Consider the following 26,084-nt stretch of genomic DNA (forward strand, 5'->3'; position numbering starts at 1 on the left):
TTTAGAGACATGTTTTAACCAGATCACAATGAACCTAATTTACATAAAGCACAGTAAATTTGCACAAATTTTTAAGGTGTTTAATGTAACAGATATGCAAAATATGCAAGATATCTTTAGAAATATGAAGCTTCAAACATACACTCAATCATCACATTTGCTTTCCTCACTTTTCTATACCAAGCAAAATGTTGAGTTCATTATATATCTTTACTTTATGAACCAATGAACTTTAAGACAAACAAGATTAAAAGAGTTGTGTATAGAATTTAGTGTGCGTGGAGATAACAGCTTCAAGACCCAACCCATGAAATAATCTATACAATATAATACAATAACTAATCATATATTAACCTTGGTGCCTTGTTTAAAATTGGGTCTGCTTATCAGTGTTACCAGGTCTGCAGTTTTCCCATGGACTGTGCTTACTTTTAAACTGCTGACACAAGCTTTTTTGTTTTTTGTCTTAATCTAGGTATAGACTAGGTATATACTTAACTGTAAATACATAGGCTTTTGCTCATGCTAATAAACATACTGTAGTTATCTTTAATTGTAGTGAATTAACTGATAAAATGGGGTATCATGTAGTGATAAATGTAGTGTATTTTTACTTCATAGTTAGTTTTTTGGGTCTCTTTGCATAATTCTCATAGTTATATTGTATTCATGATGTGGTATTACAATGTATGAAATTTTTAAGTCCTTGGTGAAAAACTACACTATATTACCAAAAGTTTTGGGACGTCTGCCTTTACATGCACATGAATGTTGTCGGAACCCAGAGCCCCTCTCCGGGTGGACACTTCAGGGTGGTTCTAGAGCCTTTTTCAATTACCAATATTATGAAAAAGTCTTATAGTTCAGATCAAAAACGCAGGACAGAAACAAAGAAATAATGCACTCCTCCAGGCTTGGATGAGAAGAAGCAACCGGTTTTATTAAAAAATATCACCGGAAATGGCACTGAAATACACAGATTCATGAACCGATGCAGTCAAGCACACCCCCCTTCACAAATCCCCCAGTATATATACCTTCTAGCCCAGCTGCCTAAACTTGCTGGGCTCTATTTCCCTATGGACTGTTTTGACATTCACTAATTTTTCCCCCTGAAAAACAGCCCCACCTTTCTGTGGCCTTCATACACTCTGTGGGTCACAACTTTTAATATTAACACGTATTAGTTGTTGATCTGTCTAAACTTCAGAACTTATTTAGAACAAAACCACCTTTATTTCATTACCCCTTTAATTTATCACTTATACTTTAACCTACATAACCCAGATGTTCCATGTGTTTGTGTACTTGTTTGTTGTTCCTGTGTGCTTCATGGTGACTGCTGGGCAATTACTTAGAAACCTGAGGATTTTTATTTAAGGATTATTATTATTTAAGGAAAGGGTGCTGCCCTTATTTTACTTCAGTTTTCACTCATTGCCTATGTGGTAGTAAAGGTAAAAGGGGTAAAATGGCTCTGTGATGTTAGTCTAGTTTTTTTTTATTTAGGTTAACTAACCTAGTTTACCTTTAACCTATTTATTTAGTCATTTACTTATTTTATTATTTATGTATTTAGGCTAGGATTCCAGTTTATTTTAATCTAGTTTAATTTAATTCTCTAATCTCTCTCATTCTCTATCTTCCATTGCATGTTTTTAAGTCTGTATATTTCCATTACACCTATTCAGCGTTTTCTCCCTATGTTTACATTAACATCAGCCACTACAATAATATTTTGCTCGTTTCTCCTGGCGCTTCAATAACATCTTCTCCAAACCCCCTCCCGTCTCGGTGCCTATTGTTTTGTTCTTACTTGTGCCACAAGGAGTTTTACCAACTTTCCACTTACTACGGTAAGCTACTTTTTATTTGCATAAGATGATAAGATGCAATATAACACCTGTACATTATATAAAGGTAGTTTTAACTTTAATTTTTCTGAAATAAACACTCGAGTCAGAGTCGGGTCAAATAAGACTGTTATGGTGTTCTCGCCCTTAAGCCCAAGGATTCTGAACTTCATCAACATGTTTTCTCGGTCTCAGTGGAGCCACCACCATGGTATGGTACGATGTGCTAGCCTATGCCCTTGTGATGTAAGCCAGAAAGTTTGAGAATAATAACCCACTAACGATGATTCAGCCGGTTTTGCTCATCTCTATTTTTGTGATTTTATATCATTTTTTCCCTCTATAACGAACCACCTGGTTCCCTACTCAAATTCTATGACTACGTTTGTACTAATTTTATCTATTTATCATAAGTTTAACTGTTGACTAATGATTATGAAAGGTGCTTAATACTGAAAGGATTATTAGATAATCAGATAACCCGTAGATTAGACACGATAATTAGACAGGCAACATTGAATGAAACATTGAACATTGAAAAAATGATCAAAGTAACTTAGTTATATTACTTTAAAATCATCATTTGATTAAGCATACCTGAGTAAGTTTAATGATTAAACACTTTGTCTCGATTTACCTAGTAATGTCTCTTTGTTAGTTTTAATGATTAAACCTAATTAGATTTGTCTTAAAGACTAAGGGAGAGCATTCAAAGTTATTAGAATCAGAATTATATTTAGAATTAGCATTAACCTTCCCTTACTGATTAAAATCAAGTGTACTTAATGATTAGGTGCATGGAAAGCAAATGTTTCAAAAAATTTTCCCACAATGTAATATGGAGTTGTCCCGCCCTTTGCAGCTATAACAGCTTCAGCTCTTCTGAGAAGGCTTTCCACAAGGTTTAGGAGTGTGTTTATGGGAATTTTTGACCATTCCTCTAAAAGAAGAGCATTTGTGAGGTCAGGCACTGATGTTGGACGAGAAGGTCTGGTTCACAGTCTCCGCTGTAATTCATCCCAAAGGTGTTCTATGGGGTTGAGGTCAGGACTTGAAATTGTCCAAAATGTCTTGGTATGAAGCTGAAGCATTAAGAGTTCCTTTCACTGGAACTAAGGGGTCGAGCCCAACCCCTGAAAAACAACACCTGAACTCAATGATTTGGAGGGGTGTCCCAAAACTTTTGGCAATATATAGTGTATGTTGGGAATCTTTGTACTGCTTAATTCAGATGTTTGTATGATATTATGCAATACATCTGGCAATCTATGTTTGGAAACATTTCCACATTAATATGTTATTAAAATGATATCTCTGCTTGTTATATTATAGACCTGTTGGACACCTTGAAGGACGTCCTGCCTAATCTACAGGAGGACAATATCTCCGTGTGGGCAATGAAGCAGGAGGTCTCCCATCCAGGTGTCCATTGCCTGTTGGACAAGCTTGAGCAGGCCTCATGTGAGCCAGTGCCTGCTGAGCTCAGAGCAGCCACCTCTATTAAAGATTCTATACTTTATATCTTCACTTCAGGAACCACAGGTGTGTAATCGATCAGATTGAAAATGAGAAAAGTGCCTGAATTTTCAATTTTTTATCATATTTCAATAACCCCTGTTTCTGGTCAATCAAACCAACCACAATATTGAAGACACTGTTCATTGTCATTTTGTAAGCTCAGTGGGATTACTAATGAGCAAGCAAATTGTCCTCTAATAACTGCTTTTAATTGTTCTCAAGGATCCAAATTCACTATTACTGTGTACATAGAAACATTATTTCTAAATAATCAAGTCATTAAGGTTATCAGGTATCAGAGAAGATACACAGCAGACAGAGATCTTGTATCTGTTTGTTGTGACCAAAGATAACTGACTAATCCATGACTTCATAATTCATGAAAGCACAGGATTGAATTAAGGTTAAAAATAAAACTCTGCCAACCTTACCACTTTTTCTTGTTGCTTTTAGTGAAGTCCTCAAAACCGTTATGAAATTAATCGTGCACAATTTTTCGTGACACAACTCATCAAGTGCTGTCCCTAAGCACGTCCCTGAGTTTTGGTTTCGAGCCAGCGGCATGATGCTGGCACTGAATCTATTTGCCTAGCTGAAAACCAGCTCTTTTGCATAGGAACAGCTTGAAAGTAGGCAGTGGGTCTATGGGAAAGTGGTACGAAAGGTTAAGGACTGATATCCTCCCTCTATTGACAAAGTGGGATCACTGACCTAAAAAACACACAGTACTAGGACTTATATCTGCTTTGAAGTCCCTGTATCATTTTTTTGCAGCACAAGCCTGAACTTGGCTATCAGATTTTCAGTAGCTAATTTGAAAGATGTTCTAAAATGAATGGGAAATGTTTCAAGACCACAGTGAAAGGTCTCTGAGATGATACATAACACCAACTGTCTCCTTTGTTTTTGTTCACTTCATACATCCACACATTCCCCTTCTATTCTGAGCAGTTGCACAGTATCTGCTTGTCTAAAGAAATTCCAGCTGTCGCAGGGCTGGGTCATGTGATCAAATGTACAGATTTAAACCCATTCATAAGCCTCGTTCCTGATTTTCACTGCTTGAGATTCAGAGTGCTGATTCTGATTCTGTGTATTTTGTAGAAAATGTTCCTACACGTTTTACACCTACAGGCCTCCACCTCTATTGACGTTTGGTTAGGACAGGAAATGTCTGCACAGAGGACTGTCCTGTAAAACATTTCCTAAGCAGCCACACCTACTAGGAGTCATGCTAATTTACAGTTAGATTGGAAAGAAATAAAGCACCCTGACCAAAAGTTCACACGAAGCATCCTGTAATTTAGGTATAAAGCAAAACAGGGAAGTAGGAAAAGAATCAGCGCCAGGTTGGTGTGATGCCAGCACACTGGTAGGACTGACAATAATTGCAATTATTTATTTATTAGTAAAACCACATGGACACTATATTGACAAAAGTTTTGGGACGTCTGCCTTTACATGCACATGAATGTAATATGGAGTTGTCCCGCCCTTTGCAGCTCTTTTGGGAAGGCTTTCCACAAGGTTTAGGAGTGTGTTTATGGGAATTTTTGAACATTCCTCTAGAAGTGCATTTGTGAGGTCAGGCACTGATGTTGTAATGACGTGAAGGTCTGGCTCACAGTCTCCACGCCTATTTAATCCGTGCTTAGGACCGACACTGAGATTTAACTCTTCAGTGGCTGGGTTAACGCCCTGCCCGGGAATCGAAACCAGGCCGTGGCAATGAGGGAGCGGGATCCTGCTAGGAGTAATTGAAATTGATATAAATATTTATTGTTTATTTATCTGCCTGGTTTTCTAGGGTTACCCAAGGCTGCTGTGATCACTCACCTGCAATCTCTCAAGGCCTCGTCTGGGTTCTGGATATACGGCGGTACTGCAGAGGATGTGATTTACACCCCACTGCCTCTCTACCACAGCGCAGCCTCTCTCGTAGGCATCTGCGGCACTATAGAGCTGGGTAACACTTTTTTTAAATGATACACAATCATTTATTTTGATTAATGAAAGAAATAAAATCCAAGACGTAATGTAAAACCGTTATAATGACTCTGATATATGAGCAAACTGTTTATAGTTATGGAGAGTAGACACAACTAACGTAATCTGTGGATTACATCCTTTCTGAAAAATGATCAATTTCTGAACTGAATTTAAGGCACAATTTTCAGCAGGCCAACTTCATGATTTCTCAACTGTCCCGTGAGATAAATAAATAAACAAGTTTTCTTTCTGGTGGATTAATGGATTACGTTCAGTTTAGTTTCTTGCTTTGCGCAAGACTATAAGGTCCAGGTAAACAGCTTGCCCAAAACCCAGTGTTTTTCCTGCACCAGCATTTCCAAATGAAAAGCCACAAATAAAACATGTGACTCTTATTTAGGGACAAAATGTGATCTCTTCCTGATTTTCAGCAGTCCTTTGCAAAGTAACTGAAGGTCATTTAACACTGAAAGGCTTTTAGTATTTATGCTAAAGTCACAAGATGGCGTAAAATAATGCTAAGGAAATAGCTTGAACAGTATCCAAAAAAAAAAAAAAATTCTAGTCTGCTCTAGATTGCATATTCATGTTTTTTCCTAAGGGCAAATATGTAGAGATCTTAGCATTCCTAGACTGTCTAGTAGTTCCTTAGCAATTATTTTAATGGTTTTGCGATGTTCACTGGTTGGTTCAGATAAGTTTCTGAATTTGCAGTTGTGTCTCTAGAACTTTGCTCTTGTGTTCAGTTTTGATTTTGGTTTCTTGGTGAGTTTTGCACTTTTGATCCACTGTAATAAAGCATAATGACTGTCCATGGATTACTGGACGGCAAACAAACCTGAGATTAGAGCTAATAAATGAATCAGGTAGGTACAGGTTTCTTGAGCTGTGTCTGATAACTGGTGAGAGGTGAGATTCTTGGTATTGTGATTCATTTCCACTTCATAATGTTTATTATTCTCTGTGGTTCTTAATGCTTTGTGATGACCAAACAAGACTACATGTCCTCACAATGATAGGATAGTGATAAATGTCCTTACAGTCAACCTGTGCTCATAAAAATACAGTGCTCTTATAGCTATTAATAGGAAAACTATCTAATATTTCCTTTTGGTAAGTTAGTTGAAGGTTAGGGTTGGGTTTAGGTGGGGACATAGCCTTATATAAAATAATGTAATGTTAATGTTTATAGCAAAATTAGATGTGATATGTGATCTGTAATTGTGAAGTATGTCATCACATTTTTAACCCAGGCTGTACCTTCTGTTGTGTTGCCACTGTGTGTTCCTAAGAAGCTCATATCCAAGCAGGAAAATGATTAACAGACCTCTGTTGAACATCCTGTTCAACTTATAGACGTACACCAACTGCTGGCAAAGATGAGTGACCTACAGTGAACTCGCTGGACATCCAGGACACTGAATTCTCTGTTTATTCTGTTCTCAGTGGAAATAGGACCTTGCTTGTTTTTCTGTTTATTTATTCGGCCGTCATCTGAGGACTGGGTTAGTTTTTATGCCAGGCAATCTGGGGTATCCTTTCCCAGGAACTTTGTGTTCGGAGAAACTGTTTCATGTTGGACAAATGGACAAGCTCGAGTTCAACCTGCGTTCTAGATCTAATCTGTAGAAACCAGATCAGCCTTTTTGCAGTGTCAGGAACAATTGAATTATACTGCACATGACAGCGAGTCTCACTGTGGGAGTAATGTGTGTCAGGACTGAGACCTGCATTTCAGATGAATAAGAAGAGTGTTTTTGATCAAGTAAACGGTTCCGATTGCGTGGCTCATTAACCTATAGAACTTAATGAATGCGGTTTCTTTCGTGTTGAGAGCAAAGAGGCTGTAGTACTGTGGCTATCATGGTGCTTGTTTTTGGGTCATTTTAGCGTGGGTTAGCTTGCGGACTTACTGATGTATGTAAAAACCCGCGACTCAGTCAAATGCGGGAGTGTGGTGTGGGTGGAAGTGGCAATTTTTCGAAATAAAATACATATAATTTTAAGTTATGTATGTAAAATTATAAGTTTATCGTTTCTTTGCGGCCCGGCACCAAATGATCCACGGCCCGGTACTGGTCCACGGCCCGGTGGTTGGGGACCCCAATTCAATGTTGAATTTTTGGATCTAATTGGTCAGAGCATGTTGAGCAGCTCTGATGCCAGTTGAAATTCCAATCACAAGCATTGTGTTTCATTCTTTAATCAATAAAAAATAGTTGGGCTGCATCACACCACAACAGAAGGTCCTGTCATGTCTTATAAGAAGACTTGTTTGTTAACGCTTCAGTAACTTGCCAGTTTCTATTTTGTTTTCACTTCATAGGTGCAACTTGTGTTTTGAGGAAGAAATTTTCAGCTTCACAATTTTGGAACGACTGCCGAAAGTACAACGTTACCATCTTCCAGTATATCGGGGAGCTGTGCCGCTACCTGTGCAATCAACCCCAGGTAATACCCAGCTCTGTACCTTGATAATCATAAGTTGCGAGGGTTTCTTCTAGTGCAGAGAAAAATGTTATTTTGCAGTTCTGTAGGATTTTGAATTTGTGGTTTCAAGGTATGGAATTAAGTATGGAATCACATTTTATTTACACAAATAATCTGTTACATAGGGGGCACAATGGCACACCTCTGAGGTTAGGGGTTTGATTCCTCCTCCTACCCTGCATGCACAAGGGGTTTCCTCCGGGTACTCTGGTTTCCTCCCTCCCCAATCCAAAGACATGTGTTGTAAGTTGATTGGCATCTCAAAATTGTCCCTAGTGTGTGAATGGGTGTGTGAGTGCTTGTGTGTTCTCTGTGATGGATTGGCATCATGTCCAGAGTTAGACTATAGGCTCCCTGTGACCCTGTGTAAATAAACTGTTTAGAAAATGGATGGATGGATGGATGGATGGATGGATATTTTACATGATGTATTCAAAGAAACAATGCAGATAAAGAATGCTAAACAATCTATTTTGAGTCAGTAGTCAGTGGTTATATACCAAACTCTGACTGTTAAAATATCACTGAAAATAAATCTTAGACTCTTAGATTTTTTTTTGGAGTGGTGTTTTGTCTAAATCTTCTGTCACATTATGTAATCGTGTAGTAGAACATGGCTTATAGCATAATATAACCAGCATGGTGGGAAGAAGAAATGGGGTTGGAATGAAAGGATGAAAGGAGTGAGTCTCTGAGGCCGATTATAATTTGCATATCATGAATATTTAGAATTCCTTGCATTATTATGAGAGTAAGGGACCAGGGATGTTCCTTAACTAGATACCTAGAGTTTTTAGAGCATTAAAAGAAAACATATTACACAAAATATTATTTAAGACAGATTATGTTAAAGGCCTCAGATGACGTTTAGGAGTAATCGTAATTAGGAATACTTTGAAGTTGGAATCATGAGTGGAATCAAGATTTTAATCAGTGCATAGCGATATCCTGATAAGGGAAGTATGACCGTGATTTTGCTTGTGATATTTTGTAAAGATAAGGTGATCATCACCTCCTCGTTACAACCATTATTTTATTTGTGATGCCACATCCAGTACTCATGTACGTGTCACACAGTCACGTACAACTTATGATGGTACAGCATGTCCATTACATAATGATACTTCTACATGGCTGCCACGTTTTATGTCACTAGCATTCTTTGTGGACTGACAGACAAATAGACTCTTGTTTTATATGACCCCTGCTTCCCATGCACCTTTTGTGTTCCTCTCCGTTATCACTTTCAGCAAACGAACAAACGCTTTGAAAGCTGCTATTGTGTTGGTCTGCTGATTCTCCTCCCTGGCAGAACTGACCATCCCCACAGTAACGCCTACATCACTGATCTCCATTACACTGAAGCAGAGTTTCCAGAAATGGAAAAAAAAATGCCTAAACACCATAAAGAAAATATATATGCTTGTGCACAAAAATGGATCTATTGGTGAATATTGCATTCTTATGCAATATAACACATTTAAAACATGTTTATAAAGGACAAACATAATTGCTGAAATGATTTTAAATGCTAAAGGCTAAAACGTACCATTCTAAGGCTTCCGGAAAGCTTCTGGAAATGAGAGCTAGGCATTTCTGGATGAGTTCCTGTGTTGTGTTTCCCCTGTATAGCAGAATTATTGTATGTAAAATAACAGAAGTAATACATATATTTTCAGAACAAGGTTGAGATTGTGTTGTTTCTTATATTCTGCCATGTTTCTTGATTGTGTAAAGGATTTCATTCAACTCATTCACATGATGTTAGTAAACGTGCCAATGCTATACCACAAAAACACAAAATGTTAATTTCCTCGTCTATGTGATTAAAATAATAGTCATTATTACTTGCTAGAGGAATGACAGTCTGAATGGGGGAGAAGAAACCCAAGTTCTAATAAACAAGTTGTGCAAGCGGTTGCGTGAACCTGTTTGTGCATTAGTAACAAGCTGCTTTTGTTAACCCATTACTGTGGAGAGCAAACTGGGGAATGAGGATCCAGCTACACTAGTATTTCAGCATGAACTGGCACAAATGCCTCAGGCCAAGTTGAATTATAGAGAAACAGATTATAGTTTATGTACAGGACTCACTGTAAATGTGTACACCACTTTTGAAAATGACCATTTTGATCTATTTCTCAGTGAACAGCACAGTAAACTTAAAGCGTTTAATAACACTATATTGCCAAATGTTTTGGGACACCCCTTGAATTGAATTCAGGTGTTCCAATCACTTCCTTGGCCACAGGTGTATGAAATCCAGCACCCAGGCATGCAGACTGCACTTTTGACAATATAGTGTATTTCATCCAAAGGCAAATTGCTGTGATATTCAGGATTTGCTGTTAAAGGATGACTATCAGTGTTTCAAGATGATAACATCACTCCACTGTATCATTAATGATTTTTCCATAACAGTACACCCTATTGTCTTTTATTCTTTACATGAGAGATGTAAGAAATTTATGAATGTGTGTAGAAATATATTGGATTTATTGCTAAGTGTGCGATGCTACCACTAGGCAGAGAACGAGAAGAATCATAAAGTGCACATGGGTGTGGGAAACGGCCTTCGCCAGGACGTATGGAAAGAATTCCACAGTCGTTTTGGAGAGATCCTCATGTGTGAGCTGTACGGCTCCACCGAGGGGAACCTCTGCTTCATGAACCATATCGGCAAGATTGGAGCAGTCGGTCGCTCCAACTTCTTCTACAAGGTGAGTGTGATTTTCTTCGTTTTTAGATTTTTCCCTATTATTCATGCGTTCTTTAGGATTGCCAGGAGGGTACTGAGGTCAGGAGATAGAAACGTGTTCAGATTTAAACATGGGCTAGTCTAAACTTTATCTTAGTTCTATTGTATTGTATAAATGATTTGAGAGCTCTAGCCATTTGCATAGGTCACACAGAAAATCGTGTTATATCCCGCATAGTATATACAGTTTTCCCTTTAAATACAGTTTTCCCTTTTAAACCTATCAATCAATAACACATTCTTTATCCCTGATGACAGCTATGAAAAATAGAAATGCAGACTTCAGTAAAAAATCCTTCCTCTTGCACACAGTAGCAAGCTCAGTGGCATGAAATTTTTGATCAGATTGAAAACATTTATTCTCCATGTAGTGAAATAAACATCCATTCTGTGACCGATGTTCAACTTGTTGCTTAATTCTGTCAAATCCTGCTCACGTAACACACAAGCAATGGTGCCGAGCTCGCCCTGAACTTATGAAACAGTGCAGGCTTCGCATTTCCAATTAAATGGGTTGCATAAGTATTAAACCTCCTTTTTCCACTGAACATTTTGTATTGCTGCAACCTTTAACAGTAAGCCCATAATATAAAAGTGGGAGGAATAATCTAGTTTGCAAACTTATTTCCAAATAAAAATGCTGATTAGTTCTGAAAATGAAACTGAAAAATGAAACTGAAAATTAGTTCTGGTTCAACTGACAGAACAGCATTTGTTCTGTTGTCAGGAGACCGCAAGTGTGAATTCTGACGATGCCACTGCCACCTGTATCCAGGAGACAAGAGTGCAAAATTAGCTATGCTGTTTGTTTGGGAGGAATGGCGTACTCTCTGTCTTTCCTGTTAGTGACACTAGACAGTCTAAGACGCATTGTTGTCTAGGAGCTCCTGTATGTGGACGAGGGTAGATAGTAAGATAAGACAAAACTTTATTAATCCTGAAGGAAATTCTTTTGCTTCAGAAAAACTAGAAAAATAAATATAAATGAAAAATAAATTAAATAATCTGATCAGGCATAACATTATGACCACTGACTGGTGAAGTGAATAAGACCATCATGGCACCTGTTAGTGGGTGGGATATATTAGGCAGCAAGTCAACATTTTGTCCTCAAAGTTGATGTTAGAAGCAGGAAAAATGGACAAGTGTAAGGATTTGAGCGAGTTTGATGAAGGACCAAATTGTGATGGCTAGACCACTGGATCAGAGCATCTCCAAAACTGCAGCTCTTGTGGGGTGTTCCCGGTCTGCAGTGGTCAGTATCTATCAAAAGTGGACCAAGGAAGGAACAGTGGTGAACCGGTGACAGGGTCATGGGTGGTCAAGACTCATTGATTCATGTGGGGAGTGAAGGCTGGCCCGTGTGATCTGATCCAACAGACGAGCTACTGTTGATCAAACTGCTGAAGAAGTTAATGCTGGTTCTGATAGAAAGGTGTCAGAATACACAGTGCAGGACGGGTCAGGGCTGGTTTGGCAGCAAAAGGGGGACCACCACAGTATTAGGCAGGTGGTCATAATGTTGTGCCTGGTCTGTATAGTAGAGTATGTTATAGAGCATGACCTGCAGAAAGATTCAGTTGGTTTCAGATGTCTCAAAGGAAGCTGGCAGCTGTCATGTTATATATGTTATAGGAGAGAGCTGACTGGTGTGTGTGTGTGCGTCTCTCTCTCTTATATACATACATATATATATATATATATATATAATGAATCTTTCTCTCTCAATATACTGTAAATAAACCTGTTCCTGAAGGGTCACAGAGTCCATAAGAGAATGTACTAGAATGCACTAGATACTAGAGGGCAGAGTGAATACTTTTGCATAACACTGAATTAATTTGCAAACCCGTGATACAGTGCATGCATACCTCTGAATAGTTGCTCCTGAGAACTCCTGAGCTGCCACTCGTGTTGCATTCGGTTGACAATTTAGACGTAGAAATGTATCTAGAGAACTAGCAATGTATGAAATATGTTATTGAATGTGTCACGCTTTACTTGTTTTAGATAAATTCAGTTTTAACTTTTTTTTTTTTTTTCAGTTTTCAGTTTAATGAGCTTCGGATTGGTAAAGAACTGGATCAGTAAAATTGCACTAATCTGGATCTGAGCTGTGTAAATTTGCTTAACAATCAAAAGCACATTCTATTTATCATGACAACATTAGCAATTTTGAAAAGTTACCTTGCGATGTCAAATTGTAAATACTTTGATCAACAAACCAAGTCTCAGATTAAACTGGTTTTAAATGATTGTTATAGATACATTTAATTATATCTAATTATTATGTTATTCCTGATGCTGATACAAATCAAATAGAACATTTGCATCGTTTTATAACTTGAAAGATACAAGATGCGCTAGCGTGAACGTTTCATATAATGTCATCTGAGCGAATAAAACGATCATCAGCAGTAACAGACAGAACAAAAGGATCATTTCTAGTTCTGGTCGACTTGATAGAGGCTGATGGAGGCCTCGTGCTGTTGTAAATATCAGACACACTGATGATGTGGTGTTCCAGTGAAACAGCCTAGTGGTACACATGGTGTCATGTAGTGTATGTGAAACATCAGACATGTTCTGGTCTTGCTAAAATGGGAAGGCTAAAAATGTGTGACTCCTATTCAAGACATGTCTATTTTAGGTATTTGAATTACTGTAAAAAAGAAAAAGAAAAAAAAAGTTTTTAGAAAACTATGCTTGAAGAATGTTATTTTATCGATTGACCAGCAGGAATTTAAAGTACTCGTACCTACTGAATACCTGAGGGAGATTTTAGGCTGATGTAAATAACAGCTCTGTCCATTACCGTAATCTCCATTTGCACCTGAACAATGCCAGAGACCTATATTGAACATTTAATTTTAAATATATGTTTAACTTATATCATATCTGAATTTGACAATGAAGGCTGGCTTTTAAACGAAAATTTGCCTTAGTTATTAACATAGATGAATTATTTGTTAAATTCACCTTCCAAAAGAATGGTACATTCAACATAACATAACATAATGTACCATTATGGACGAACAGGGGACACGCGAGTTAGCAACAAAATGGCTGGCTGGGAAAGAGAAAAGTTGATTCAGAATGTAGGGTATTTGACCAAAAGTGGACAAGTGATTATTTTTTTGTTCAGTGCAAAGCAGTGGCTGTTTGTGTCATCTGTCCAGAAACAGTGTCTTTGTGCCCTGTGCTCTGACCCCGACCCCCAAGGATGGGATATGCGAAGAAAGAATTTCACTGTGCAGTAATGTATATGTGACAAATAAATAAATAAAGACAACTTAATTTTCTGGAACAGACCGCCCCAGCCCCCACATTAAAGAAAGGGAAAGTTATGTGACCCTCACAGAAAAAAGTTTTGGGGACCCCTGGTGTAGCATATAGAGCATATAGACTGGAATAACATACAGACCCATGATCAGATTTCTTCATAAGTACTATAATACGATCTTTCATTCCTAAACACTGCAAATAACTATCACTATTTTTAGGAATGCTGCTCTGGCTCTCATGTCATGAGAAAAAAAAAAAGAGGTTTCCCTTTCACGCACAGAACTGAATATACAAAAGTGCCAGGGTGTAGAGATTAGCCATACGATTAACAACCTTAGACCGCTTGCTATGCTGAGACAGGAGACAACTAAAATAAACTACGCTTTCTGACGTAAAAGCAGCAACAAACGTGAATACAAATTTACATGCTGGAAAAATCCAACACAAAGAAACGACACACAATAATCAGTTGGAAAATAAGTGTCTTTCTGGTAGGAGTTACTCTGGGTTTGTGCCAGCTTTATCTATGGAAACTTTAAAGCTGTGAGTTCATGAACCTTGGGCTTGGGAGCCAATAGAAAATGTCTCTGTGTCAATAATAGGTCTATGTTGAAATGGGTCAACCGTACACTTTACTATCTTCACATAGACCTATTATTGACACAGAGACATTTTCTATTGGCTCCCAAGCCCAAGGTTCATGAACATTTGCACTTCTGTGAATATATTCATTTTTTTTCCATGTAGATTTATTTATTTATTTATTTATTTATTTATGCATAAGCTTTTTGGTATGCCAAAAAAATATTTTTTAACATTTATTTTTTGGTCTAAAATTCTGTTTTTCTTTTACTCTTGGCCTGCTACACCTCTCTTATCAGCCATGTTCATACCTCTGGAGTTTATATAAAATAACATGTTAACACCCAAACTACTTTCTGTTGTCCTGCAGCTCCTGTTTAAGTACGACTTGGTGAAATACGACATGGCCAAAGATGAACCTGTGAGAGACGAACACGGTTTCTGTCAGCGGGTTAATAAAGGTGAGACAATGCAAGTCTTGTTGTTTTTAACTAAGCCTTTAAAATTATCAGGTAGAACTCGTCCTGACAAGTGACACTGATACTGAGAACAGGCACACGACGATCAAATCCAGAAATGTACAACAGTGTGAAACAAAAATGTACAACAGTGTGTCTCCTTTACAAATTGTGCCTCGATATTGTGTCTCCATGTTGTTGTATTCATTCGTAGCACTAATTTAATGATGGTGTATTGACTAGCATCCAGCAAAATACAAAAAGGATTGTTTGATGAAAGGAAACAGAGAAATTATGTTCTACAACATGGAAATAAATACACAAATCAGACACAAATTGTGTCTCACTGCTGCAGTGTTTGAAAGCTGAAACTAAAATAAAACAAATATACTCAGGTAACTCTTGATTTTTGATCTTTATCAGATTCAGTATATTTTTTGCAATCCAACCCATTAAAAGGTTTATCCCACGGATTCATCTGATGCCGATTAGCCAATACTAAGGTTGTCTGATATTGCTGTCATTTCAAAAATAAAAGAATTGGATCGGATCATTGTTACTCAGTCCGAGTCTGATTTGCTTGTTCCCAGGTGAGATGGGTTTGCTGTTGTCCAAAATCAATTCCCAGAGTCCATTCTTTGGCTACGCTGGGAGCAAACAGCTAACCGAGAAAAAACTCATGAGGGATGTGTTTAAGAAAGGAGACATCTATTTCAACACGGGTGACCTTATGGCCGAGGACCTGGACAGTTTCATCAGCTTCAAGGATCGTGTGGGTGACACTTTCAGGTGAGGCAGGAAGTGTATTCCGTGTGTCGCAAGTGTCTCTGGCTTTTCATATTCGTGGCCTGCATTTCTATTAGGTCACGATTTACTTTGTAAACACCTGTCCTAACCTGTCCCATGTCTGATTGTAAACCTGATACCACGATGAGTCTCGTGGTTAAATTGATAAGTCACAGTGTTTGCTACGGGTCGGTTTCAAACCTTAGGGGCAGGCAGGGTGTGGTTGCGTGGTTAGTTGAGTTTGTTTGTTTGTGTGTGTGTGTGTGTGTGTGTGTGTGTGTGTGTTATTCATAAAATTATTAGCATGGAAAGAGAAGCTTAACCTGCTTTTGTCAATTTTTTTCCCTTTGCTTTCTACTCTTCTCTCTGTCCTTCATTATTTCTTTAAGTTCAGTTTAATTCAGTTCAATGAACTTTTTTAGCACACCTCTCTCTCTCTCTCCGTAACCCGAAAAATCTCTAAACTGATTGCAACATATGTGCATGACTGTCAGTATACTTGGAGTGAGAACAAATTTCACAATGAGTCTAGGATCTATCTCCTAGCCATGTATGTGTTATTTTCAGGTGGAAGGGTGAAAACGTGGCCACCACTGAGGTGGCAGAGGTTCTTGGACTGCTGGACTTTATCCAGGAAGTCAATGTGTATGGTGTGGAGGTTCCAGGTACTGAAACATGGCTTAGTTATCTAAACAAAACATGAAGTATGGTTGAAACTATACACCGATCAGGCATAACATCATGAGCAGTGAGAGGTGAAGTAAATAAGACTGATGATCTCCTCATCATGGCACCTGTTAGTTGTGGGATATATTAGGCAGCAAGTGAACATTTTGTCCTCGGCTAGACCACTGGATCAGAGCATCTCCAAAACTGCAGCTCTTGTGGGTTTTTCCCAGTCTGCAGTGGTCAGTATCTATCAAAAGTATCCTTTAAGTCCTGTAAGTATCATTTGAATCATGTACGTTGTGAGGTCGGGCCCATGGAGTCCCCACCTCGCAACTTAGAGGACTTAAAGGATCTGCTGCTAACATCTTGATGCCAGATACCACAGCACACCTTCAGGGATCTAGTGGAGTCCATGCCTGGACGGGTCAGGGCTGTTTTGGCAGCAAAAGTGGGACCAGCACAATATTAGGCAGGTGGTCATAATGTTGTGCCTGATTGGTGTATACTGAGAATATGTAATGACAAGTCTGATTAATAAAATGTGCTAGGGCAGTTATAGTAAATAAATAAATAAAAAGACACACAGAACTTTGATAACTGTAACATTTACCTCTCTCACAGTTTACCTCGTATCTCTGTATGGTAAGAGGTTATATTTGCGATCAATGTGTTGATATGAAGCAGAAGGTCAGAGTGTTGAACAGTGGTTCATCTCAGCTGGTGGGAGAATGCTGCCACCGAAAGGTGGACTTGTAGCAATCAACAGCTTTGAAACATCCTGTTAAACTCTTCCTGCTTCAAACACTGTACATTATCCAGACGTAGCTGTAAGAGTGGCATCATGATAAATAAACCTAAAAAACATGGATTTTCAAGTCAGCTGAAATGTGCATTAAAACACGATAAGTCAAGTCTATACCCTATAACCTTCTGTCAGGCCATTGGCAAGAGAATAATATAAAGTGGTATAATTATGTTTTACTACACATGACAAAAATAGCTATATATTTAATCTATGCCAAAAATTATACAACATATTTACTTTAAGGTAATGTGTACCCTATCTAATTATTAATTATTATCCTCTACACTTTTTTAAAGTATTTTATAGACGATCAAGGCTACACAGATAGAGGAAATGTCTATAATGTCTAAAATCATAAAGACAGTTTTATAATGTAGGTTTCCATGTTTTTACTTACGTTTAATATGTGCATATTATTGACACGTGACGCTGGAGGATGATAATTTGTTAATCTCTTTAGGATATAAATATATCAGTGTTTACAGTAGCAATACTGGCATTAGGAGTAGTGACCATATGACTGTCTCAGTTAGTGAAATAAATGAAAGAAGAAATGTTTTATCACAGGCCATGAGGGTCGAGCTGGCATGGCTTCACTCATTATTAGACCTGAGTGCATGTTCGATGGAAAGCAGCTGTTTGAGAACGTCACAACTCACCTACCAGCCTACGCTCGCCCTTTCTTCATCCGAATACAGGTAAGATTAATCTGTTTAAAAGATTAAGAGCTTAGTGGATTTCTAAAGGATGTCATTTGAACAACATGATGCTGTAAATGCAGCATGTGTATTTTAGTGTATGGAAGATATGGTTTAAATCAGTGCTTCCCAAACTGTGGGCCGCGGCCCCCTGGTGGGCCGTAGCGGTATTGCAGGGGGGGGCCGTAGCTAGGCTAAATCAAAATATTAAAATAATTAAAATATTTTAGAATAGAATATAAAAAGCGTTTGTTACACACGTTGATTCAATATAATTGTAAATAGTATGCAGACAGTATGTAGTGTTAAGGATTTAAATGTAAAGAATGTTTACATCATCTTATTTTCACCAGCATATAAAAATATTACATTTTATGGTAGTTCTCATAATTCACATGAAATTCTTACAAACTGGTTAATAAATGTTGATAATTTTGTGCAAAGTGACAATCTGCTTTATTAAATATATCTAATATACAAATATATGTATAAATATATCTTTATACTATTAATCAATATACTGTATTTTTTAAACAAAGAGGTTGGGGGGGGGTCGTGAAGCTTTTGCTATGTATTTGGGGGGCCTTACCCCTCTGAAGTTTGGGAAGCTTTGGTTTAAATAACTTTTTTTGGGACAAGCCTGCCCCCTGGTGTTCATAACACAAAACACACAGTGCTTTTCAGGTTTAGAAATTAAATGAACACTCTGGTCTCAATCCATTGTATCTGTAGGTCTTGTGGCATTACTGAATAATTTGGCTACTCTGAGATGGGGTTAATATTTGGGTTGGCATTACAAAGTTGTAGGTAATTAGTTGGGTCTAATGGCACACAATTTTTAATTCCACAAATCCATAAATACTGCTCTTACATACACTTACATAGGAATTGTTTAGTTAGACATTCTCTTATACATTTTTAAAATACATTATATTGCCAGACATTTTGGGACACCCCTCCAAATCACTGAGTTCAGGTGTTGTTTTTCAGGGGTTGGGCTCGGCCCCTTAGTTCCAGTGAAAGGAACTCTTAATGCTTCAGCTTCATACCAAGACATTTTGGACAATTTCATGCTCCCAACTTTGTGGGAACAGTTTGGGGATGACCCCTTCCTGTTCCAACATGACTGCACACCAGTGACCAAAGCAAGGTCCATAAAGACATGGATGAGTGAGTTTGGTGTGGAGGAACTTGACTGACCTGCACAGAGTCCTGACCTCAACCCCATAGAACACCTTTGGGATGAATTAGAGTGGAGACTGTGAGACAGACCTTCTCGTCCAACATCAGTGCCTGACCTCACAAATGCGCTTCTAGAGGAACGGTCAAAAATTCCCATAAACACACTCCTAAACCTTGTGGAAAGCCTTCCCAGAAGAGTTGAAGCTGTTATAGGCGCAAAGGGCAGGACAACTCCATATTACATTCATGTGCAGGTAAAGGCAGACGTTCCAGTTTTGGCCTGTTCATCAAAGTTGTTCTATGGGGTTGAGGTCAGGACTCAGGCCAGTCAAGTTCTTCCACACCAAACTCTCTCATCCATGTCTTTATGGACCGTGCTTTAGCATTAAGAGTTCCTTTTACTGGAACTAACGTCCCGAGCCCAACCCCTGAAAAACAATAGCTGAATTCAGTGATTTGGAGGGGTGTCCCAAAACTTTTGGCAATATAGTGTATAAAGTGTTGAATTTATGTTATGTAGTCATGTATTTTAAATGTTTATGGACATTAATGTTTATTGCCAAGCCCAGATAAAATAGGAGAGTTCAGGAATCAGGAAGGCCATCCGTCATAAATACTGTGTCAAATCAAAATATGCAGATCGGATGGTCCACTGAGGTGACCCCTAACAGGGAGCAGCTAAAGGACAACAACAACAACAACAACATAAAATTTATATCAGCCAATCAACAAATAACCCTCATAAAGTGTCATTCTGTAGAAATAACTCTTCAATAAATGTTGATGATATAAGTGGATTTTCTTGGTTTCTAGATGTGTTTATTGTGTTTCCATACAATCCTAGGGCACCCAGGGATGGCCAGTTTTTACTCTATGACAGGGGTGTCCAAGCTTATCCAAAAATGGCCGGTGTGGGAGTAGGTTTTCATTCCAACCAAGCAGAAGCTACGCCTGATTCCAACTGGCTAATCAACTGATCTTGGCTTTCAGTAGACTCAGGTGTGGCTTCTGCCCAGTTGGAATGAAAACCTGCACCCACACAGGCCCTTTGCGGATAAGATTGGACATCCTGGCTTAAGCGGAGAGGATCAACCTAGTAGCATACACTGACAGGGTTGCCAGATTTGGCTAGTTTAAAAACACCTACTGCCAATATCTTGTTTTAGAATAAAAAAATCCATGTAAAGTGTAACTGTCTATGAAGCACAGAACCGTTTCTGTAGTAAGATTGAGAGAAGAAAAGGGAGAAATTTTGAATAAAAAGTCTGTACATCAGAAATATGTGAGATATGCTTGTTGTCCTATTAAGAGGCTGAGAAAAATGAGAAAGTTTTCCACCTTCAATAATTTGGAGCTAATTTCATGTATTTTCTGAGATTTAGCTGAAATGTAATTTTACTGAAATTATAGTGAAGACAGTTGAAGCGATGCACTCAAAATGAGCTGCTACTCAGCTGCATAATACTTTCATTAAAAGTCAGATAATCAACACCATTTGTGGTGATTTGTTAAGTCAAGTGTTACTAGTACATAATCATGGCTAAACAGCAGTCATGGTAAACAGTTGCGTTTGTCATTAGCCAGCGCTTTTATTCAAACCACACAAAACATATGTGTCTGCTATTTGTTTCTTCATGTCATTTATAATTTAACTGGACAGTGCATGCTTCCTCTGTTTACTTCTAGTTTCTTTCCTAAAGGCATTTTAAAAACATCAGCGATTGTTCATGATTATTAAATTTACTGTTGTTCATAAAATATGCCTTTCCAATCAGGATGAGTGAGTAAAGCAGGGCTAAATAAATTAAATAAGTATTTTATTACCTTCAAAAATGTATATGATTAGAGCAACTATTGATGTGCGTGAGTTTCCATTTGTTTAAAGGCAACAATTACTAGATAGAGATGAAGCTGTACAGTACTGTAGTATTCGTTTAATACAGTTGTAATCTGTTTTCAGTGAAATCAAGGCAGCTCATGATATTAAATGATTTCTTTTTTCAGTTGAAGTGGAAAGGACTTGAAGCACCGTATGACTTAATGTTCTCTTATTTCACTGTTTTATTCAGGAGTCTATGGAGATGACCGGCACATTCAAGCAGCTGAAGTTCTGTCTGGTGAAGAGTGGCTTCAACCCTGCCACCGTCTCTGACCCGCTCTACTTCTTAGACTACACAGAAAAATGCTTCATTCCCCTCACAGACTCCATCTATAACAGCATAGTATCGGGTCAGCGAAAGCTCTAGACCGTAATCGGCTCAAGGCTCTGTTATACTGACAAATCTAAAGGACATGCCATTCTAAAAGGAAGATCCCGAGTGCGCCCAACTCTTTTGTAGTGTTGTATATTTGATTGGGCCTGAGAGCAATCCTGAATGACTCCATGTTGAATAATGCATAGTTTCTTCCTTTGTGAACATTTCACGGAGACAGTATCGGTTAATAATGAATTAGTTTTAATGACTTGAGTGGCCTTTTGCAGCGAGCGAGGAGAGCGATTGCTGCGATGGAGCTGAATGAGAGGCCGGATTCTCACCAGTGCACACCTGGTATCGGGTTCTGGTGTCTCCTGGGTCTGTCTGGCACAGTTTAAAATGCCAGGTGGCTCCTAGCCTTAACGTCCCTACTTCATCCTTCTTTGTCATCTCCTCGGCTCTCTCTGCTCTCCTGCGTTCCCTTTGTGTTTGTGGAGATCGGTTTGGGAAATGAACATGACCGCTATCGTCACCATGAAATTATATTTCACTTTCAGATTGTAAAACATTACGATATTTATAGCTGCATTCTGTAATTACATACCTCTGGAGAGATACATGATATGGACAAATGTTTATGATCGGAAGCTCTGCCTGTCAGATGCATCAAGATCCAAGATCATGAGCAGATTTCTTTAAAATTTCATCTTTTGTAATAATTTAATACGGGCCATTTCGAGCTCTTTTTGTGAAAATCTTTAGGACAACATGTCTTTAATGCTTCTTCCAGTTGTTTCACAAATGTTCAGTTTACATTTTGGCTATACTGAAGTGCAGACATGGAAATGAAATATTACCTATGGTGGAAAAAATGTTTTTACCAGTCTCAAGTGGCTAGTGGCTGCTGTGAACACATGGGAAGGAATTTTAGCTACTAAAGCCATAGACATATAGATAGAGTTATAGATATTTAGATTTCCAGTTGTTATTTTGCGCACTAAGGACCTGAATAATGTTTCTGTTATTGCTGCCTTTGCTCTGTGCCTTCGCTCTGTGCCACTTGAAATTAAACTTGGTAGAGTGGGTATTAGAGTTAAATTGAATAGTGCTTTCTCTAGCTACCTCTACCCAGCTTAGAGAGCTGCTCCAAAAGCCAAAGAAGGAATAAATAAGGTATTTTGGCATGCACAGTGTCTGCAAATGAATAAACAGATACAGCTGCGTAGCAAGACGCAGTTATAAGTCCAATCTTGTAAATTCTTTCCATGGTCTATAGTACCATGCATTGGTTTTCACCCCCACAAACTTTTCCACATTTTGTAGTGCTGTAATGTGGAACTGAAATTGACTTAAATGGGATTTTATAAAAACACATCTGGTTCAAGTCTGGAAAGGTGGAAAGGTGTTAGGTGAGTTAGGGTTTGATTATTTTTAAAAAAAATCCCAAATTTTCAATATCCCCCTCATTCAATTTATAATCAAAAATTGACAGAATACACAATATTGCCAAAAGTTTTGGGACACCCCTCCAAATCCCCTTAGTTCCAGTGAAAGAAACTCTTAATGCTTCAGCTTCATACCAAGACATTTTGGACAATTTCATGCTCCCAACTTTTGGGAACAGTTTGGGGATGACCCCTTCCGTGCCTTTACATGCACATGAATGTAATATGGAGTTGTCCTGCCCTTTGCGGCTATAACAGCTTCAACTCTTCTGGGAAGGCTTTCCACAAGGTTTAGGAGTGTGTTTATGGGAATTTTTGACCATTCCTCTAGAAGAGCATTTGTGAGGTCAGGCACTGATGTTGGACGAGAAGGTCTGGTTCCCAGTCTCCGCTCTAATTCATCCCAAAGGTGTTCTATGGGGTTGAGGTGCAGGCCAGTCAAGTTCCTCCACACCAAACTTCCATGTCTTTATGGACCTTGCTTTGGTCACTGGTGTGCAGTCATGTTGGAACAGGAAGAGGTCATCCCCAAACTGTTCCCACAAAGTTGGGAGCATGAAATTGTCCAAAATGTCTTGGTATGTCACAAAAGATCTGTGAAAAGAGGAATGTAAACTTGTGTTATTATTTGGAGCAGCATGTAAAAGGAAACACAATCAGGGAAGTTGGGCGAGTTAAATATGCAGGGGATCTTTCACAAGACGAAATCTTTTCCAGTCAGTAATGGAGCTGTGAATGAAGTCAGCGTAACTACATATTAAGGAAGACATTGTGTCACTGATATTGAAATTTCAAAGTAATGAAAGTAATATCATATACAATACTCTATATGTAGGTCATTTGTGTATCCACATATATCTATAAATGTGCCTTATATGTATTAATGCAGAGAGAATGTTTATTGTGTGCCGACTGAGAGTGCCTACACCAAGACCTTCTGTTTGTAACTGCCTTTTTATTCTTTTCCATAATTCAGAATTTACTGTGAATCATAGATTTGTGCGAGTCGTGCTGGAGTAATGATTTTAATAATATTTTACCGAAGAGGCTTGATTTTCGGCACCTCTAAATGAGCTGTCTTGAAGAAATAATGAAAGCAATGTGGATTGGAGGTTTTGTTTTGTAGCCTTTATACTGAACATGTGCACTCGACTCTGTGATGATAGCGATGTATACTTTTATTAATAAATAAACCTATATTTATCAGGTCCAGCATTAGTTTAATCAGTGTAAAATTGAATTAAAGTCTCATTCTTCACAATCGAATGAAGAATGAAGAAAATAAAGAAATTCTATACAGAAATACTGTATAGTAAGAAGTCATTTAGTGTATTTCATGTTTTTTCCGTTCATTTTCTCAAAAAACAAAACAAAAACAAAATGGTGGTATGTATGAAAAGATGCCAAGAATATCCGTTCTACTTTCACTTGTGAAATAGTTTAATGTTCCATAAATGTTAAATTCTAATTATGTCTTGTATCCCAGCTCTAATGAATGGAAATGAATGTTCAGTACATCACTTTCAGGTATAATGTTAAATCTATATTGTTTAACAGGATCAGTGCTACTGGTTTAGATGTCTCTGTTTAATAAAGATTTCTTTCATTACTTTTAATCACTTTTAATTGCTTTTTGTCAAGTTTTATATTTTTTCAGTCCCTTGAAGACAAATGAACATGCAAGGACATTAAATCTGTGTTTTATAATGCTTTATTTCTTTTCTGAGTCCTTGTTATTTGTTTGTTAATGAAACACTTTGGAACGGTTTTGTAGACCTTGTTTAAAAGCATGTAAAAATGACATGGCAATATTTCTCACAGCATGTACAGAATGTAAAGCATAGGCATGCTGGACAGCATCGATAGACTATACTACAAATCCAGACTTTCCAAACCATCAGGTGTCTACAAACTAGAGAATTTATTTGATTTAATTACTTAGCGATTAGCTTTTTGTAAGTAAAGTCATGTTGCTCTGGTTTGCAGTAATTGCGTGCAGACAAGTTGAGGACCGAGGCGTAAGCTACCTGAGGTAAGGGTCCTAAAATAACCTGTGAGTTTGCTTCAGTTATATTTGGAAAGTGTCCATTGGGTATTGTCTCCTAGGCTTGTTAGTATTCAGGGTTCAGGATGTCTGGATCCTCTTTTCAGTTAGGTATCTGGTCTTAATGCCGGGAATAGGAATAGTTTGAGAAAAATACATAGTCTTATGTATTTGTCAACTACTGATGTCGCTTATTATTAGACTGCAGAATTATTAAATTGCAGAATAACACACACCAGACCTGCATCACACACCTCGGCATGCATTTCTTTCTCCAAGCAGCACACTGTGGATGGTGTTATTTCTTACTCTTACTTTTTTCTATTAATAAAACTTTATACTCGTCTGCAGAAGAAGCCTCCTTCTTCATGAAACACATTTTTGATATGCAAATGAACATGAGGATAGGATAAATATGCAAATTAGTCTATTGTGTCAACTGGTGACTTTTTCAGCATGCCTTAAAGGTGCAAAAGTCAATATTTTTTATTTCTTACTAATACAATATTGTGAAAAATTCTGTAGAACATGTGTATTAGATGTGTTTGAAAACCTTCCTTCCAGCCCAGGACGTTTGCATGTATTTGGATTGATCTTTTGGTCAGTCATTTTATAGACACGTCCCTGACTCCCCATCACATCCTCATAAATTATTATATGGGGAAATTGTATGTTTATTGAATTGAGTTGAACGTCCAAGTGTGTTTGAAAGTGATGTCATGGCAGTCCATGCTAACTGCTAACTTTAATTAGCATGCTCGAGCTGAACTGCCGTAAACTTTAGCATACAGAGCTTTGTGTAAGTCACGGACATTAGCTGGACCATTAATCATTAGGATCTGTGCCCATACTTCTAATCTAGAGTATTTCCATGCATTTTTTTAATCTTGCATGTGAGGGCTAATTGCTAACTGTAGAAACTGAAGAAAGAAGGAAGGGTTTGGAAGAATAATCCAGACGTTTGATTGTCTCAAACCAATGTCATGTTACTTAATTAAATATAAAATGAAAAAAAGGACAGCATATAAATATATATATTGATAAAAATACAAAACCTTTAGCCTATCTAGCAATAGACTAGGCTAGTTTGATGTGGCTAGCCATGAGGAGACAGAGCTAAGCTATCACTGTATCTGTTTAGCTACAGTGCGTTAGCTGACCTTATGCTCTGCTAATATCATGTTTATGTAACTTATAACTCATATAGATATTTACACACCTGCCCCGGCATGAGATGGGGTGTTTTAGCTTTAACTTAACTTAAAAAAGGCATACATGCATTTTCCCTCATTGACTGAGTGAGCTAATGTTTGGCAGAATGAAACCT

General features: G+C 37.9%; 1 protein-coding gene across 1 annotated transcript in view; it reads left to right on the forward strand.

Moving 5' to 3' along the window:
• Positions 1-24,427, forward strand: part of slc27a6 (solute carrier family 27 member 6) — a 29,647-nt gene extending 5,220 nt beyond the window's left edge. The window contains exons 2-10 of the mRNA XM_058411488.1: positions 3,186-3,395; positions 5,179-5,337; positions 7,687-7,811; positions 10,376-10,570; positions 14,846-14,936; positions 15,524-15,722; positions 16,287-16,384; positions 17,761-17,891; positions 21,143-24,427. Coding sequence (XP_058267471.1) covers positions 3,186-3,395; positions 5,179-5,337; positions 7,687-7,811; positions 10,376-10,570; positions 14,846-14,936; positions 15,524-15,722; positions 16,287-16,384; positions 17,761-17,891; positions 21,143-21,319 — 1,385 coding nt within the window. The 3' untranslated portion in view covers positions 21,320-24,427. The remainder of the gene's footprint in view (positions 1-3,185; positions 3,396-5,178; positions 5,338-7,686; positions 7,812-10,375; positions 10,571-14,845; positions 14,937-15,523; positions 15,723-16,286; positions 16,385-17,760; positions 17,892-21,142) is intronic.
• The last annotated feature ends 1,657 nt before the right edge of the window (positions 24,428-26,084 follow it).

This window comes from Hemibagrus wyckioides, linkage group LG16 (assembly GCF_019097595.1).
Source record: "Hemibagrus wyckioides isolate EC202008001 linkage group LG16, SWU_Hwy_1.0, whole genome shotgun sequence".
NCBI classification, from domain to species: Eukaryota; Metazoa; Chordata; class Actinopteri; order Siluriformes; family Bagridae; genus Hemibagrus; species Hemibagrus wyckioides.